Consider the following 16,651-nt stretch of genomic DNA (forward strand, 5'->3'; position numbering starts at 1 on the left):
TGGTGCAACAGAGTGAGTTCCAGGTCAATCTGGGCTAGAGTGAAACCCTGCCTTGTGTGTGGGTGGGGGGGGAGCAAGCAAGAGAGAAACCAGAGAGCATGGGATGTCTGAGGATGCCTAACACAAGGAAAGGTACAACAGTGTGAGTGCACTGATCAGAAACGTGACTGTTTACAAGCAGGCAGTGTGTCCTGCACGTGGTGGCGTGCACTGTACTTGTCTAAGTCAGGGCAGGTCTGCTCGCCCCACCTTCGCAGACGCTAGTGCCATGCCGCCAGCAAGAGGCGATTTCCATCGTCATAACTCTGAGACAGCACTCAGCTGTCTGGAACGTGGTTGGGAGGCTGTCCAGTTGATAGAGTTACATGTTAATGTACATGGATCCAGATGTTCATTTGTTTTAAAACAATTGTCATCTCATTTTCATTTGAATATATATATTTTTTTAATGTATTTTTTTTTGTAATGAAAGAAAGAGAATTGGCATGCCAGGACCTCCAGCCACTGTAATCAAACTCCAGACTCGTACGCCACCTTGCACTTACTTCACCTTGTGCATCTGGCTTACATGGGATATGGAGAGTCAAACATGGGTCCTTAGGCTTTGCAGGCAAATGCACTAACCACTAAGCCATTCTCTCCCGCCCTCATTTGAATTTTTTAATAGAATTTTTTAACTTTATTTTATTTGATTTATTTGAGAGAGAGAGAGAGAGAGAGAGAGAATGGGTTATAGGGGCCTTCAGCCACTGTAAACAAGTGTCAGCTGCATCCACTAACTTGTGGGTCCTAGGGAATCAAACCTGGGTACTTTGGCTTCTCAGGAAAATGCCTTAACCACTAAGCCATCTCTCTAGCCCTGAATTTTTTTTTTTAATATAAGGTGAAAAGTTTTAATTGATACTTAGAATTTGCGGAAATTTGCCTACTTATTGTAGCAGTTATTATTTATTGTTTCAGTTTCTTATTGTGCATAGAATACTGTTATCCTGTCATATATTAACAATGTATTTTCTCTAGTATAAGAAAAAATAGGGCTGGGTGTGGCTGCACTTGCCCTTTAACCCCAGCACTCAGGAGGCTGAGGATTGCCCTGAGATCAAGGCTACCCTGAGACCACATAGTGAAGGCTAGGTCAACCTGGGCTAGAACAAGACCCTACCTTGAATGAAAAAACTAAAAAAGAAAGAAAGCTACAATGATTGAGATGGGGAGGTGATATGATGGAGAATGAAATTTCAAAGGGGAAAGTGTCGGGGGGGGGTGGAATTACCATGGGATATTTTTTTATAATCATGGAAAATGTTAATAAAAATTTAAAAATTAAAAAAAAAGAGAGATAGAAAGAGAAATCCTAGAAAGGAAAACTTGATTATGTACATAATTTTACATTTAAGAGGACTTCTTGAATTTGGTGAAAAGTAGCCTTTCCTCTCTTTGAAGGTTTTCTTCCTACCGTTAAGTAACACCATCCTCAGCTGTTTTAAGGACAATTCCATCTTCGCCTGGGAATGTGATACTCTGTTTTGTAAATACCAGCTGCCTGCTCCACCCGAAAGCTCTAGCATGTTATACAAGGTGTTTGCTGTGACCAGGTAATGTTCACATTTAAGAAATTTAGTTTCTAAACAAAGAAAGAAATTTAGTTTCTGATGAAAAAGTATAAATTTTCATTCAGTATCTTGTCATATGAGAAAAAGCTTCCTTCAGATTTAGATATGGTTTAATTTAATTCTGATTATTTTTTTAAAATTATTTTTATTTATTTATTTGAGAGCTACAGACAGAGAAAGAAAGAGAGAATGGGCACGCCAGGGCCTCCAGCCACTGCAAATGAACTCCAGACATGTGCACCCCCTTGTGCATCTGGCTAACATGGGTCCTGGGGAACTGAGCCTCGAACCGGGGACCTTAGGCTTCACAGGCAAGAGTTTAACCGCTAAGCCATCTCTCCAGCCCATTCTGATTACTTTATTGGGCAAAATTTCACATATACATAAACCAGAATAGTTTGTGAACCTATGAGTATTTCATAACTACAATAATGATCAACCAATAGCTACTCCCTTTTTCTGGGGGGTGAGGTGGTTCAAGGTAGGGTCTCATTCCAGCTCTTCTTTTTTTGTTGTTGTTGAAATTAAGTTTTCAAAGAAATGATTGAAGTAGTTTATTTTCACCTTTCAAAGGTAGCCATTGAACTTTTTTTTTTTTTTTTTTTTTTTTTGTCTGTTTTAAGTCTTTAAACTCAAGTTTTGAGCTGGAGAGATGGCTCAGCAGTTAAAGGCACTTGCTTGCAATGCCTGCTGGCCTGGGAGTTGGCCCAGATTCCCCAAAACGCACCTAAAGACAGATAACACGAAGTGGCACATGTATCTGGATTTCGTGTGCAGTGGCAAGAGGCCTTGACGTGCCCATACATACACTCTCTCTTTCTCTCATAAATAAATAAAAGTTAACTCAAGGCTTGACACAGCCAGAGGGTTGTTTTCTTTTAATGATTTTTTTTGTTTGCTTGTTTAGTTTTTCAAGGTAGGGTTTCACTGTATCCCAGGCTGTCCTGGAATTCACTAAGTAGCCTCAAGGTGGCCTTGAACTTATGTCACCTCTGCCTCCCAAGTACTGGGATTAATGGCGTGCACCACCACACCTGGCTTTAATGATTTTTTAAATTTATTTTTATTTATTTACTTGAGAGAGAGAATGGGTGTGCCAGGGTCTCTAGCCACTGCAGATGAACTACAGATGCATGTACTGCCTTGTGCATCTGGCTTTATGTGGTTCCTGGGGAATCAAACGTGGGTCCTTTTGCTTTATAGGTAAGTGCCATTAATGCTAAACCATCTCTTCAGCTCCAGGTTTTTGTTTCTTGACGTGTGTGTGTGTGTGTGTGTGTGTGTGTGTGTGTAGTATATGTGGTGTGGCATGTATGTGGTGCATACACATGTCTGCAAATATGTATGCTCTATCTGCATGTGTGTAGACACCAGAGAACATTGGGAGTCCTCTGTTGCTCTTCAGTGTTATTTCCTTGAGACAGTCTCTCACTGGATGTGAGCTGCCTCCCCCTCCCTTCTGCCCATCCCATGAGCACGTGTGGCCAGACTCTGGGGATTGCGCTCACGCCCTCAAGTTGACAACTGAGCCATCTCCGCAGCCACACTCGGTACATTTTAATCTATTGTAGTGAAGTCTTAGTGGTGCTCCATTCCTCATCTCTCATCTTTGGCAAGATTCTCTTCAGATGTTCTTTTGTCTGTGGCAGGGTCTCTTTAGCCCTGGCTTACCCGAAACTTCCTCTGTAGCCTCAGGTTGACCTTGAATTCTCACTGATCCTTCTTCCTCAGCCTCCTCGGTGCCAGAGTTAAAGGTGTGCGCCACTACACCCAGCTCATGTTTGCTTTTGAATCTTTTTAATACTGCCTAAGCTGTTGGTCATAGCTTTTTTCTTTCTGGTGTGACTAAATGTTCCAACTTCATCTTGTACATTTCTTGCTCCAAGCTTAGAATCAGCTATTTTTCTTTCTTTCTTTATTTCTTTTGAGGGGCTGGGGGGGCTTGAGGTAGAGTCACTGTAGCCCAGGCTGACCTGGAATTCACTATGTAGTCTCAGCTATTTTTCTAGAATGTGAGTTTGTTCTTGGGGAAGTGGCATTTTCAGACCCTAATCTGGATACCAAAGAGATTTGTGATTGGGCTAATGTTTCTTTCTAAACTTTTTCAGTGGAAATAGCGCAGAAATAGCTCTGTGATTGATTCTTCTATTTTTCCACTTTTTTCTTCTCAGTCTGCAGTAGTTGCATATGAAACACCAAATGGTAAGATTATTTTGTAAAATGTTAATGTACTCAGCACTAAGAAATCACGTAACAACTGTTTGTTAAGCTGACACCTTAAGGCAATAAGTAAAAAATATGTATTTTCATAAACCCAAACTGCCCTGTATAGTAGCCACTGGCCACATGTGATTATTTAATAAAATTAGCTTCCTCGGGAGCACTGACCACATTCCAGGGCTCAGTGGCAGCCATGTTGGACCGCACAGATACACAGTCTTGTCACCATCATGGGGGCTCTGCTGACAGCTGCTGCAGTTGGCCATTCAGTGGGACATGCTCTCCCACTGCCTCCATGTAGAGATGCCCTCCTATATATATGCACTGTCTCCATGTAGAGATGCTCTCCTATATACATGCACTGTCTCCATGTAGAGATGCTCTCCTATATACCTGCACTGTCTCCATGTAGAGATGCTCTCCTATATACCTGCACTGCCTCCATGTAGAGATGCTCTCCTATATACATGCACTGCCTCCATGTAGAGATGCTCTCCTATATACATGCACTGCCTCCATGTAGAGATGCCCTCCTATATATATGCACTGTCTCCATGTAGAGATGGCCGCATCCTGGCTGCTGGAGGCAAATCCAATCATCTGCACCTGTGGTGCTTGGAAGCCGCTCAGCTCTTCAGGATTATCCAGATGCCTACGAAAGTACGAGCTGTTCGCCACCTGGAATTCCTTCCTGATAGTTTTGATGCTGGTTCTAATCAGGTTAGTAGAAGAAATGTAAGGTATTGTACTTTTGAGAAAGATCACACCAGTTTTGGAACTGTATTAGCTCTTATTTATTCAACATACATCATGGTGACAGACAAGAGTCTGAAATGTGTGTGGTATTTTTGTAGAGTCTAGAATTGGAAACATTTCAAAATATTATGTTCTTTATATTACTGACAATTACTTTATTTAACATTGACGGTCACAGGCTAGGAAGATTGCGTAGTGGTTAACAACACTTGCTTGCAAAGTGTGTTGGCCCAAGTTCTATTCCCCAAGGACCCACATAAAGCCAAATGCACAAAGTGGCACATGTGTCAGGAGTTAGTTTGTAGAATCAAATACATAAATAAAAATATTTATTTAAAAATTGGTTTGGAGGGCTGGAGAGATGGCTTAGCGGTTAAGCGCTTGCCTGTGAAGCCTAAGGACCCCGGTTCGAGGCTCGGTTCCCCAGGTCCCATGTTAGCCAGATGCACAAGGGGGCGCACGCGTCTGGAGTTCGTTTGCAGTGGCTGGAAGCCCTGGCTCGCCCATTCTCTCTCTCTCCCTCTATCTGTCTTTCTCTCTGTGTCTGTCACTCTCAAATAAATAAATAAAAAATGAACAAAAATATTTTTTAAAAATTGTTTTGGAGGGCTGGAGGGATGGCTTAGTGGTTAAGGCATTTGGCTGCAAAGTCAAAGGACCCAGGTTCAATTCCCCAGGACCCACATAAGCCAGATGCACAAAGGGGCACATGCATCTGGAGTTCGTTTGCAGTGGCTGGAGTACCTGGTATGCCTATTTTCTCTCCCCCTCTCTCTTTGTCTCTCTCAAATAAATAAATATAAACAAAATATTTTTTAAAAAATTGGGTTGGAGAGATAGCTTAGCAGTTAAGGTATTTGCCTACGAACACTAAGGACCTAGGTTCACTTCCCCAGTACCCACATAAGTACAAGGTGGCACATGCATCTGGAGTTTAGTTGCAGTGGCTAGAAGCCCTGGTGCATCTCTCTCTCTCTCTTTCTCAAATAAATAATTTTTAAAAGTGATGGTTATATTTATAGATTTCATAGTATAACAAATTAGACACATGTTTCATATATATGTAATATGTATGTGTATATATACCATATCTATTTTCCTTTTGTTTTTTTGTTTTTCTAGCCCAAGCAGACCTGGCACTCATCCTGTAGTCCCAGGCTGGCCTCCAAATCACAAAATCACTGCCTCCCAAGTACTGGACTAGAGGCATGTGCCACCACACCTGGCTTCCTCACACTTTTAAATAGTTCAACGTTCCCCTGGTTGAACACATAAAATGTGTGAAAAAGCATGCAGAGGCAAGTCTCACCCCTCTCTCCCATTTGTCTGGTTGTATACTTATCCCCTATACTTGTTATATATAGTGTTTAGGCTTTCTCTTTTTTTAAAAAAAATTATTTATTTGAGAAGGAGATTCACAGAGAGAAAGAGAAAGAGAAAGAGAAAGAGAAAGAGAAAGAGAGAAAGAAAGAAAAAGAAAGAAAGAAAGAAAGAAAGAAAGAAAGAAAGAAAGAAAGAAAGAAAGAAAAAGAAAAAATGAGAGTAGGCATGCCAGGGCCTCTAGCCACTGCAAAAGTACTTAAGATACATGTGCTACCTTGTGCATCTGGCTTACATGGGTATTGGGGAATCAAACTTGGGTACTTAGACTTTGCAAGTAAGCACCTTAATCGATAAGCCATCTTTCCAGCTCAGGATTTCTCTTCTTTCATAAAGTCTTATACTATTTTTCCTTAATTTGAGATTATTATGCATTAACATAAAACCTTTTTTCTTTTTTTGGGGGGGGGTTGGTTATTTGAGGTTGGGTCTCACTGTAGCCCAGGCTTACCTGGAATTCACTATGTAGTCTCAGGGTGGCCTTGAACTCACGGTGATCCTCCTACCTCTGCCTCCCAAGTGCTGGGATTAAAGGTGTGCTCCACCACTCCCAGGTCTTTTTTCTTTTTTTAAAGATTTATTTTTATTTATTTATTAGAGACAGGGAGAGAAAAAGAGAGTATAAGAGAATGGACATGCCAGGGCCTCTAGCCACTGCAGATGAACTGCAGATGCATGCACCACCATGTGCATCTGGTTTACGTGGGACCTGGAGAATTGAACCTAGGTCCTTAGGCTTCACAGGCAATTGCCCTAACCACTAAGCCATCTCTCCAGCCCTCTTTTTCTTTTTTAAAAGACTGCTTGTTTTTTCTTTATTTATTTATGAGAGAGAGGCAGAGAAAGAATGGCTCTTCCAGGGCCTCCAGCCACTGCAAATGAACTCCAGACACATGCACCAGCTTGGGCATCTGGCTTTATAGGGGTACTGAGGAATAGGACCTAAGTCCTGTAGCTTTGCCGGAAAGTGCCTTAACCACTAGCCATCTGTCCAACCCCCTTTTCTTTCTCTCTTTCCTTTCTTTTCTTCCTTACTTCCTGCCTGCCTGCCTCCCTCCCTCCCTTGTTTTATTTTTATTTATTAGAGTCACACAGAGAATGGGTGCACCAGGGCTTCTAGCCATTACTGCTAAACTCCAGATGCACGCGCCACCATGTGCATTTGGCTTACATGGGACCCGGAGAATTGAACCGCGTACCTTAGGCTTTGCAGGCAAGCATTTTAACCTCTAAGCTATCTGTCGCTCCAGTTCCATAATATTTCATGTTCTCCTTTAATCCAGCCTTCTGTCCTTGGTCACTTAGCCTATCTTTAGTGTTTTTCTGTTGTAAATATGCTGCAATTCATAACTTTTCACAAATGCCTTATTTTTTTTACACCCTTCTGTAGGAGAAAATCCCAGAGTTGAAGTGCTTACATAAAGGTTAAATGCACCTATAAATTAGACAGAGTCTTTTCAAATTGCCCTCAAGAGGGGTTATGTCACTGCAAATGCAGGGGATGTGCTCTACCAGCCAAATAAAGGAGAACATGCCTTTTATATTGTCACTTCCTATGGTGGTTTGAGTCAGGTGTCCCCCTAGACTCAGGAGCACTGAATGCTGGGTTCCCAGCTGATGGAGATTTGGGAATTAAAGCTTCCTGGAGGCAGTATATTGTTGGGGGCGGGCTTATGGGTGTTATAGCCAGTTTCCCCTTGCCAAGGTCTGGCACACTCTCTGTTGCTGTTGTCCACCCAATGTTGGCAAGGAGGGGATGTCCACCCTCTGCTCATGCTGTTTTTTTTACCCTGCCATTATGGAGTTTCCCCTAGAGTCTGTAAGCCAAAATAAACCTTTTTTCCCCACAAGCTGCTCTTGGTCAGGTGATTTCTGGCAGCAGTGCAAACTTGACTGTGTGGCTTTGGCCTTTTGGAGCTGATTTTCAAAGAGGAATGTGGAAGGATCTGAAACCTTGGCCTAGCAGTGCTGTAAGTACAGCTTGATGGACTATGCTGGTCAGAGTTGAAAGACCTGAAGGCAGTAAGAACTATGGACTGTGAGGTTTGGCTTAGGAGGGTGAGAAAGCTTAGCTGGACTGGGCTAGAAGCAGTTTGTGTGGGGCTTGCTATTACATGTCCTGAGAACGTGTGCAGGGTTGCATAGCGTTGAAACAGACTGGTGTGAGTTGAGGGATATGGCACAGAAAGAAATCTTTGGGCTGAAACTTCTGCCTATTCAGCTGCAATTATATGAGAAATTACAACCATTGGGACAACAGAAAGAATGTGGAGGCTTTGGAAGGGGCCTGAATTCTCAAGGAGTGTCCTGTTCTTCAAAGTCTGCTTTATTCCCCCCTGGATTAACAAATGGCAATCTAACTGGTATTATGGAGTATAAGAAATGCAGGAAAGAGAGGGTCATTGAATTTGAACGACGTCTTGTGTTTTGGAAATGGCCATGGGTAGTGAGAAACAGGTTTGCTGGATGCCTGCATAGAGACCCACCCGATGGAGCTGTGAGGATGGACGGTGGGTTGCAGTGGAGACCTAGTGGAGATGCCAGGACCACGAAATGGCTGCTAATGAGAGCTGCGGGCTGGATGAAGTTTTCCTGGACTGTGAGTAGCCTAGCTGGAGGGGTGGAATTGGAATACCAGAGATTTGTCAGAATTGTTAGAATTATTGGACTTGGAGATTTGTCACTGACTAGAGTTGTTGGACTTAAGAGTTAGAGTTTGATGTTTGCCCTGTTTAAATCTTGTATGGGCTGAATATTTCTTTGCTATGTCCATTTTCATCTTTTGCAGTGTGAATGTTTATTCTGTGCCATTATGGGTTTTTCTGTGGGGGGGGGATGATTTTTTTGGTATTCAGGCTCAGTTAAACGACCTTGGATTATGGGGATGTTTGAACATCATTAGGATTGACAAAAATATGGGGACTTTTAAAGTTGGACTGAATGCATTGTATTTTATATCATTTATGGTTAACAGTTTATGGGGGCCAGGGGCAGAATGTGGGGGTTTGATTCAGGTGTCCCCCATAAACTTAGGTGTTCTGAATGCTAGGTTCCCAGGAGATTTGGGAATTAACACCTCCTGGAGGTAGTGTGTTGTTGTAGGTGGGCTTATAGGTGTTATACCCAGTGTCCGCTTTACCAGTGTTTGGCACACTCTCCTGTTGCAATTGTCCCCCCAATGTTGGCGAGGAGGTTATGTCCACCCTCTCTGCTCATGTCGTCATTTTCCCCTGCCATCATGGAGCTTTCCCTGGACTCTGAAGCCAAAATAAACCTTTTTTTTTTTCCCTACAAGCTCCTCTTGGTCAAGTGTTTTCTGGCAGCAATGCGAACCTGACTGCAACACCTCCAAGCTGCCTTTTGTGTGGCAAGCTCACCACCAGAATTTCAAGCAAGCATCAATGCTGCTTCAGCTTATGCACTAAGGCACAGGCAGCAGAAGGGTTTAGTTGCTTATATAAAGCAAAAAAAAAAAAAAAAAATCCTAACTTCTTACCTGCTTCTTGAGTATACTTGAAACAACTCATAAATGCTTTCCACTTCCCAAACATTCATCACAGTAGCTGAAGACGGGCAGAGTGGGAGGCCCACCAGGAGTCCAGGTTTATATGCAGGCAGCGGGGAAAAGACACAGCCTCGTCCATCCTGACAGCCAGGTAGAGATGGAGGTCAGGAGATGTTTCAGGAGTTGCCTGGGGAAGGGAGGGAGGGTATGGTGTTTTGAATCAGAGTCCCCTATAAACACGTGTGTTCTGAAAGCTTGATCCCCAGCTGATGGCAGTTTGGGAAGTGGAGCCTCGATGAAGCAGGTGTAATGCTGGGGTGGGCCTTAGTGGTATATTAGCTCTGGCTTACCAGTGCTAATTGGCAAACTCTCCTGCTGCTGTTGTCTACTGGATGTTGGCCATGAGGTGATGTCCAGCCTGTGCTCATTCCACATTTTCCCTGCCATCATGGAGATTCCTCTCAAGTCTGCAAGCCAAAATAAACCTTTCCCCCCCGCCCCACAATCTGCTTTTGCTTGGGTGCTTTGTACCAGCAACGAGAAAGTCTTAGAGCCTCTTTCCATGGTTCCTTAGTTTGTGGTTAGAGCCAGGCTTATCTGGTCTGACAGGCCAAGCCAGCACAGGAGACTTTCAGTGTGGAATGGCTCACTGGGAATTGACCCTCCAGCTGCCCCTCAGAAAATTACCTACCACATAATACAGTATCAATAGACATACATACATACATACATACATACATACATACATACATATATATATATATATATATATATATACACACACACATATATATGTATATATCTGTGTATGGGCATATATATACACATTTTTAATTTTTATTTATTTGAGAGAGATTGAAAAAGGGGAAGAGAGAGAGAGAGAGAGAAAATAGACATTCCAGGACCTTTAGCCACTGCAAATAAACTCCAGACACATGTGCCACCTTTTGTTTCTGGCTTATGTGAGTCCTGGGAAATCGAACCAAGGTCCTTTGGCTTTGCAGGCAAGTGCCTTAACCACTAAGCCATCTCTCTAGCCCTGTTTGTACATATTTTGACTTTCAGATGTTTTTAAGAACTCATTGTTTCTCTCTACTTTTAGGTTCTTGGAGTGCTGAGTCAAGATGGTATTATGAGATTTATCAATATACAGACCTGTAAACTTCTCTTTGAAATTGGGAGCCTTGATGAAGGAATTAGCTCATCAGTAATTAGCCCACATGGCCGATACATTGCATCTATAATGGAAAATGGAAGTCTGAGCATATATTCTGTCCAAGCTTTAACACAAGAAATAAATAAGGTATATTATCACCTAAATAAAAAGATTTCGGGCTGGAGAGATGGCTTAGCGGTTAAGCGCTTGCCTGTGAAGCCTAAGGACCCCGGTTCGAGGCTCGGTTCCCCAGGTCCCACGTTAGCCAGATGCACAAGGGGGCGCACGCGTCTGGAGTTTGTTTGCAGAGGCTGGAAGCCCTGGCGGGCCCATTCTCTCTCTCTCCCTTTATCTGTCTTTCTCTCTGTGTCTGTCGTTCTCAAATAAATAAAAAATTTTTTAAAAAAATGTAAAAAAAAGATTTCAATATCGAATCATCAGGAATAAAATACCCACTCACTGCTATTTTGTAAGCACCTCCTTGGGACTTACCTATTTTTCTGGTTATGTTTCCTTTTTAATGTTTTTTAAATTAAAAATATTATTTATACTGATTGAGATGGGGAGGGTATATAATGGAGAATGGAGTTTCAAAGGGGAAAGTGAGGGGAGGGAGGGTCATACCATGTGATATTTTTTATAATCATGGAAGTTGTTAATAAAAATTTGAAAAAAAATTATTTATGAGAGAGAGAGAATTGGTGCACCGGGGCCTCTAGCCACTGCAAACAAACTCCAGATGCATGTACCACCATGTGCATCTGGCTTACTTGGGTTCTGAGGAATCAAACCTGCGTCTTCAGGCTTCACAGGCAAGCACCTTAACCACTAAGCCACTTCTCCAGCTCTGGATATGTTTCTTGATCTATAAGAGATACATCCCTAACTGTGATTTCTCATCTCTGTTTCTTTATTAAGTTACTGTCTTCATAAAGGGCATCTTGGTTTGGTACCTGTCTCATTCAGCATGACTCATGACCTTTTTCCAGAAGAGATCTGGCTCCAGCTTCTCATTTTTGGCTTGCTAGTTCTTTCCATCTTTGTTTTGTTTTGTTTTTTGTTTTCTTTTGTTTTGTTTTTCAAGGTAGGGTCTCACTCTAGCCCAGGCTGAGCTGGAAGTCACTATGTATTCTCAGGGTGCCCTGAATCTTATGTCAGTCCTCCTACCTCTGCCTCCCAAGTGCTGGGATTAAAAGCATGCACCACCACACCCAGCTCTTTCCATCTTATAGACTAGAGATTTTGGCTCTCTGTGTCTGTCCCTACTGCATCTGTTCCTGAATCTAGTTAATATTAAGTCATGTACTTTCTTTAAAAAAAAATTCTTACCTGTTTATTTCTTGGAAAGGGAGAAAGAGAAAGAGTGGGGATGCCTAGGCTTCTTGCTGCTGCACACTCCAGATTCATGCATCACTTTGTGTTTGTATCTGACTTACATACATACTGGGGAATTGAACCTGTGCCAGCAGGGTTTGCAAGCAAGCAGCTTTAACTGCTGAGCTATCTCCCCCGGTCTCATGTACTTTCTTTTTTTTTTGTTTGTATGTTTGTTTGGTTTTGGTTTTTGTTTTTTGAGGTAGGATCTCACTCTAGCTCAGGCTGACCTGGAATTCACTCTGTAGTCTCAGGGTGGCCTTGTACTCACGATGATCATCCTACCTCTGCCTCCCAAGTGCTGGGATTAAAGGTATGCGCCACCACACCTGGCTCATGTACTTTCTTAACTAAAACATTTATTTGTAACCTCTTTAGTTGATTTTATAATACTAGCTAAACCTCCTTAAAGGAGGCAGAAAGCGATCAGAGAAAAACCAGCAAGAGTGAGTCATAGAGTTCCTTTGCTGTTCCTTGTTGATCACATACAGCACGGTGAATGGAAGAGCCAGCTCATAAGTAGAACCATCACTTCAAATTTTAGGGCTCACCACTGAGTGTATGCTGCATGATGCCTAGCAGCATACCCTCCATAGTACAGTCAAGTGTGTCTTTTTTCTTTCAAGTTTTATTTGTTATCATTAGAGCACTTCTGATACTGTCCTAATAAAATTGATGCATTCTTAAGTCCATGTAAACATGACAAAGCTATGCCAAATCAAGCCGCATAACTTTGGGGTCATTATACTTCTAATCAAGGGTAAGGTTTATTAGGCAAGGAACAATTTGCCTGAGAAGTTTTTCCTTTTCCTTTTTTTTCCTCCCTCTCCTTCCTTTCCTTAGAAGTTTTAACACCAACTTAGAAGAGATTGAAGTTAGCAAATAATTCAAGGATATTAACAATTGGCCATATTTTAATTAGATCACTTAGTCTGTACCATAGATGCAAACTCAATCATAGAAATATCTTTGTGCAAGACCTTATATGCTCATTTCCTTTGGATAAGAAAGATATTTTGATTTTAAAAGTATTGTTTATAGAGAAAAATATACCTTGTGCCTTGACTAAGTTAAAGCTACATGTTCTGGTGTGACAGGCCCCTAAAAGTGAGGGCTTGGGTTGGTCATGTTACCTGAGCTGCCTCTTCAGCAGTTGATAGTTTGAGGAACCAACAGTCATCACTGTGCAGATCGTAGCCTCGAACACACTGTATCGGGGATCCCTGCCTCCAGAGGAGTCCTGGCCACATGTGTCCAAGGACTTGCATGTGAGCACAGTGCCTTTTCAGGTGGCTTTCTCAGCATTCTGTGGACTGTGCATCCATCCAGGCTTCCTCTGGTATAGACTCACCATGGCACTAATTCATCATGGAAGCAAAAGTGTGGTTTGCCATTGTATGACTTTAAGCCACCTCTTGAGAATAAATCCTACTTATTACTGATATTAACCATGTATATGTATTTACTCTTCAAAGAAATTTGGCAGAAATCTGCTTTGGAGCTGGGCATGATGGCGCATGCCTTTAATCCCAGCGCTTGGGAGGCAGAGGTAGGAGGATCACTGTGAGTTCGAGGCCACCCTGAGACTGCATAGTGATTTCCAGGTCAGCCTGGGCTGGAGTTAAAATTTACTTTTAAAAAAAAAAAAAAGGAAGGAAGGAAGGAATGAAGATGCTTTGCTTTACAAATTGAGAAGAACACATTCTTAGATACTTATTTTGCTTTTGGCCTAAAGAATAATACAAATGTGAAGATGTGTTATTAAAACAAATTTTGAAAATTATGTAGTAGCAGGCCTTTTGTCTAAAAATATGCACTTTTCCCCCCTCTTAGCCACCTCCACCTTTAGTTAAAGTGATTGAAGAATTGCCCAAGAATACATTGAGCTCCAATGATCTTAAGATGAAAATAGTATCAAAAAGAATACAGCGGCCAACAAAATCCAGAGAGAACAAAGCTCAAACTAGAATATTGAAACAAGGCCTGGCTGGTAATTTTGAAAATGAAGAGGTAAGAATATATTGCAGTTGAATTTTGTCATGACCTTCTGCAGACAGTCTGTGGTTTCTATACGCTTCACTTTTTCCTCCCCTGGTACTTAAAAGAGTAGAAAATTAGCACTCAGGAGGCAGAGGTAGGAGGAGCACCATGAGTTCAAGGCCACCCAGAGACTACATAGTTAATTCCAGGTCAGCTGGGGCTAGATTGAGACCCTACCTCAGAAAAAAAAAAAAAAAAGAATAGAAAATTGTAACTAGGATTAAGTATGCTTTTTAAACTTGGAGCGTAAATGCAGAACATGTTTATGGTTTCTGTGCTTAAAAAAGTACATAATTGCAGGGTCCAGTGTCCTAAGGGCCAGCATGTATCTGTCCAGTGCACTAGGGGCCAGCATGTGTCTGACGTAGTGTCCAGTCCCTGAGAGCCAGCACGTGGCTGATGCAGTTTCCCACACGGTAGGCGCTAGCATATAGCTAACGAGCCCTTGAGGTGTGGGAGTCTGAAGCCCCATGTGCTGTACGGGCTTGGTGAGGTAGCATACACCCGCAGTTCCAGCGCTGGTGAGACTCAGGCAGGAGGACATGAATTTGAGGCCAGCCTGGGCTGCATAGTCATATGTACAAAGAGAGAAGGTGTGCTCCAAGTGTAAAGTACATACAGAAAGTATGAAAACCTCGCATGTAATAGATCTTAATTGATTTTTATGTTGATTGTGTATTGAAATGATATTTTGTTTGAATGTGTCCTGCTTCTCTTCACTATTTTAAATGTATATACTATAAATTTGTAAACTGCATTTGCAGCTTACGTTGTATTTGTCTGAACAGTGCCATGTAGAAGTGTGTGAAGGAAAGATGGACAAAGCCTTCCTTCCTCCTACTTCCTGTTGAATTTGTCTTTGTAGTCTCTGGAGGCCACCAAGATACCAATAGTAGGATTACCTTGAAGGAAGGGATATCAGTGAATATGTTCTGTTTTTTAATAAAATTCTTGTTTTTTCCTAACATATTACTTTGGAATCGAAAGAAAATATAAATATTCAGAGAAATTTTAACATTTTCAAGGAACTTTTTTTTTCTTTTCAAGGTAGGGTCTCACTTTAGCCCAGGCTGACCTGGAATTCACTATGGAGTCTCAGGGTGGCCTCGAACTCACGGCAATCCTACCTCGGCCTCCCGAGTGCTGGGATTAAAGGCATGCGCCACCACACCCAGCAAGGAACTTTTAAACATTTTTGTTTGTTTTGAAGTAGAGTCTCACTGTGGCCCAGGCTGACCTGGAACTCACTTTATAGTCCCAGGCTGGTGTTGAACTCACAGTGATCCTAACTGCCTTTTGAGTGCTGGAATTAAAGGTGTGTGCCTCCATGCCTGGCTCAACTTTTATAAACTTTTTGTCTGGTTTTTCAAGGTAGTGTCTCGCTCTAGTACAGGCTGACCTGTAATTCACTATGTACTCTCAGGGTGGCCTCAAACTCAGTTATACTCCTGTCTCTGCCTCCTGAGTGCTAGGATTATCACCTAGGATTACACACCACACCTGGGTGTGTACCATCACAACCAGCTTCAACCTTGAAACTTTTTTTTTTTGAGACTTTTTTTTATATTATTAAATTATTATATTTTAGCCAGGCATGGTGGCACACACCTTTAACCCCAGCATTCGGGAGGCAGAGGTAGGAGAATCGCCATGAGTTCGAGGCCACCCTGAGACTACATAGCGAATTCCAGGTCAGCCTGGACTAGAGGTAAAACCCTACCTTGAAAAACCAAAAAATAAAAATTATTATAATGATTGAGAGAAGTACAGAGCCAAGGAAAGGAACCTATGTGGCGGGCCTAGAAAACAAAAGCATGGAAGGAAAAGAAGAGGAAGAAAATTCAGGGCGCTCCTACCATGTGGGGAGCAGGAGGAGATAAAGGAGCCCATGTGGAGAGTAAGGGATGCGGCCCTCCCAGCTGGGCCTAGGCCTGGAACTTTTAGTTGTTAGTAAATAAACATACACATAAGACAAGAGAAGACAATGGAAGGGGAATATGATCCAAATATATACATACATGAAAATTATCAATTAAAAACTTCAAAAAAGGGGCCTTGGAAAGATGGCTCAGTAGTTAAAATTGCTTGCTTACAAAGCCAGTTCAGTGCCCTATTACCCACACACAGCCACATGTACAAGGTCTCAAGCTTGTTTGCAGTAGCACTAGGCTCTGAGGGTGCCCATTCTCTCTCTCTCTTTCCCCCCTCAAGTAAATAAATAAAATATTTTGTAAAAATACAAAATAAGAGCCAGGCATGGTGGCACACTCCTTTAATTCCAGTACTCAGGAGGCAGAGGTAGGAGGATTGCCATGAGTTCAAGGCCACCCTGAGATTATCTAGTGAATTACAGGTCAGCCTGGGGTAGAGTGAGACCCTACCTCAGAAAACCAAAAAATAAAATAAAATAAAATAAAAAAATAAGCCTGGTATGATAGCACATGCCTTTAGTCCCAGCACTTGGGAGGCAGAGATAGGAAGATTGCTGCAAGTTCAAAGCCACCCTGAGACTACATGGTGAATTCTAAGTCAGCCTGGGCTAGAGTAAGACCCTACCTCGAAAAACCCAAAAATAAATAAATAAATAAAAAGTTCAAAAATACACAT

At 42.1% G+C, this 16,651-nt stretch overlaps 1 protein-coding gene across 1 annotated transcript in view; it reads left to right on the forward strand.

Annotated features, from left to right (window-relative positions):
• The window catches only part of Tbc1d31 (TBC1 domain family member 31), a 79,367-nt gene that overhangs the window by 19,517 nt on the left and 43,199 nt on the right, over positions 1-16,651 (forward strand). The window contains exons 5-8 of the mRNA XM_045143319.1: positions 1,444-1,595; positions 4,394-4,553; positions 10,577-10,777; positions 13,838-14,014. Of these exons, the coding sequence (XP_044999254.1) occupies positions 1,444-1,595; positions 4,394-4,553; positions 10,577-10,777; positions 13,838-14,014 (690 nt within the window). The remainder of the gene's footprint in view (positions 1-1,443; positions 1,596-4,393; positions 4,554-10,576; positions 10,778-13,837; positions 14,015-16,651) is intronic.

Source organism: Jaculus jaculus, chromosome 2 (assembly GCF_020740685.1).
Source record: "Jaculus jaculus isolate mJacJac1 chromosome 2, mJacJac1.mat.Y.cur, whole genome shotgun sequence".
NCBI lineage: Eukaryota > Metazoa > Chordata > Mammalia > Rodentia > Dipodidae > Jaculus > Jaculus jaculus.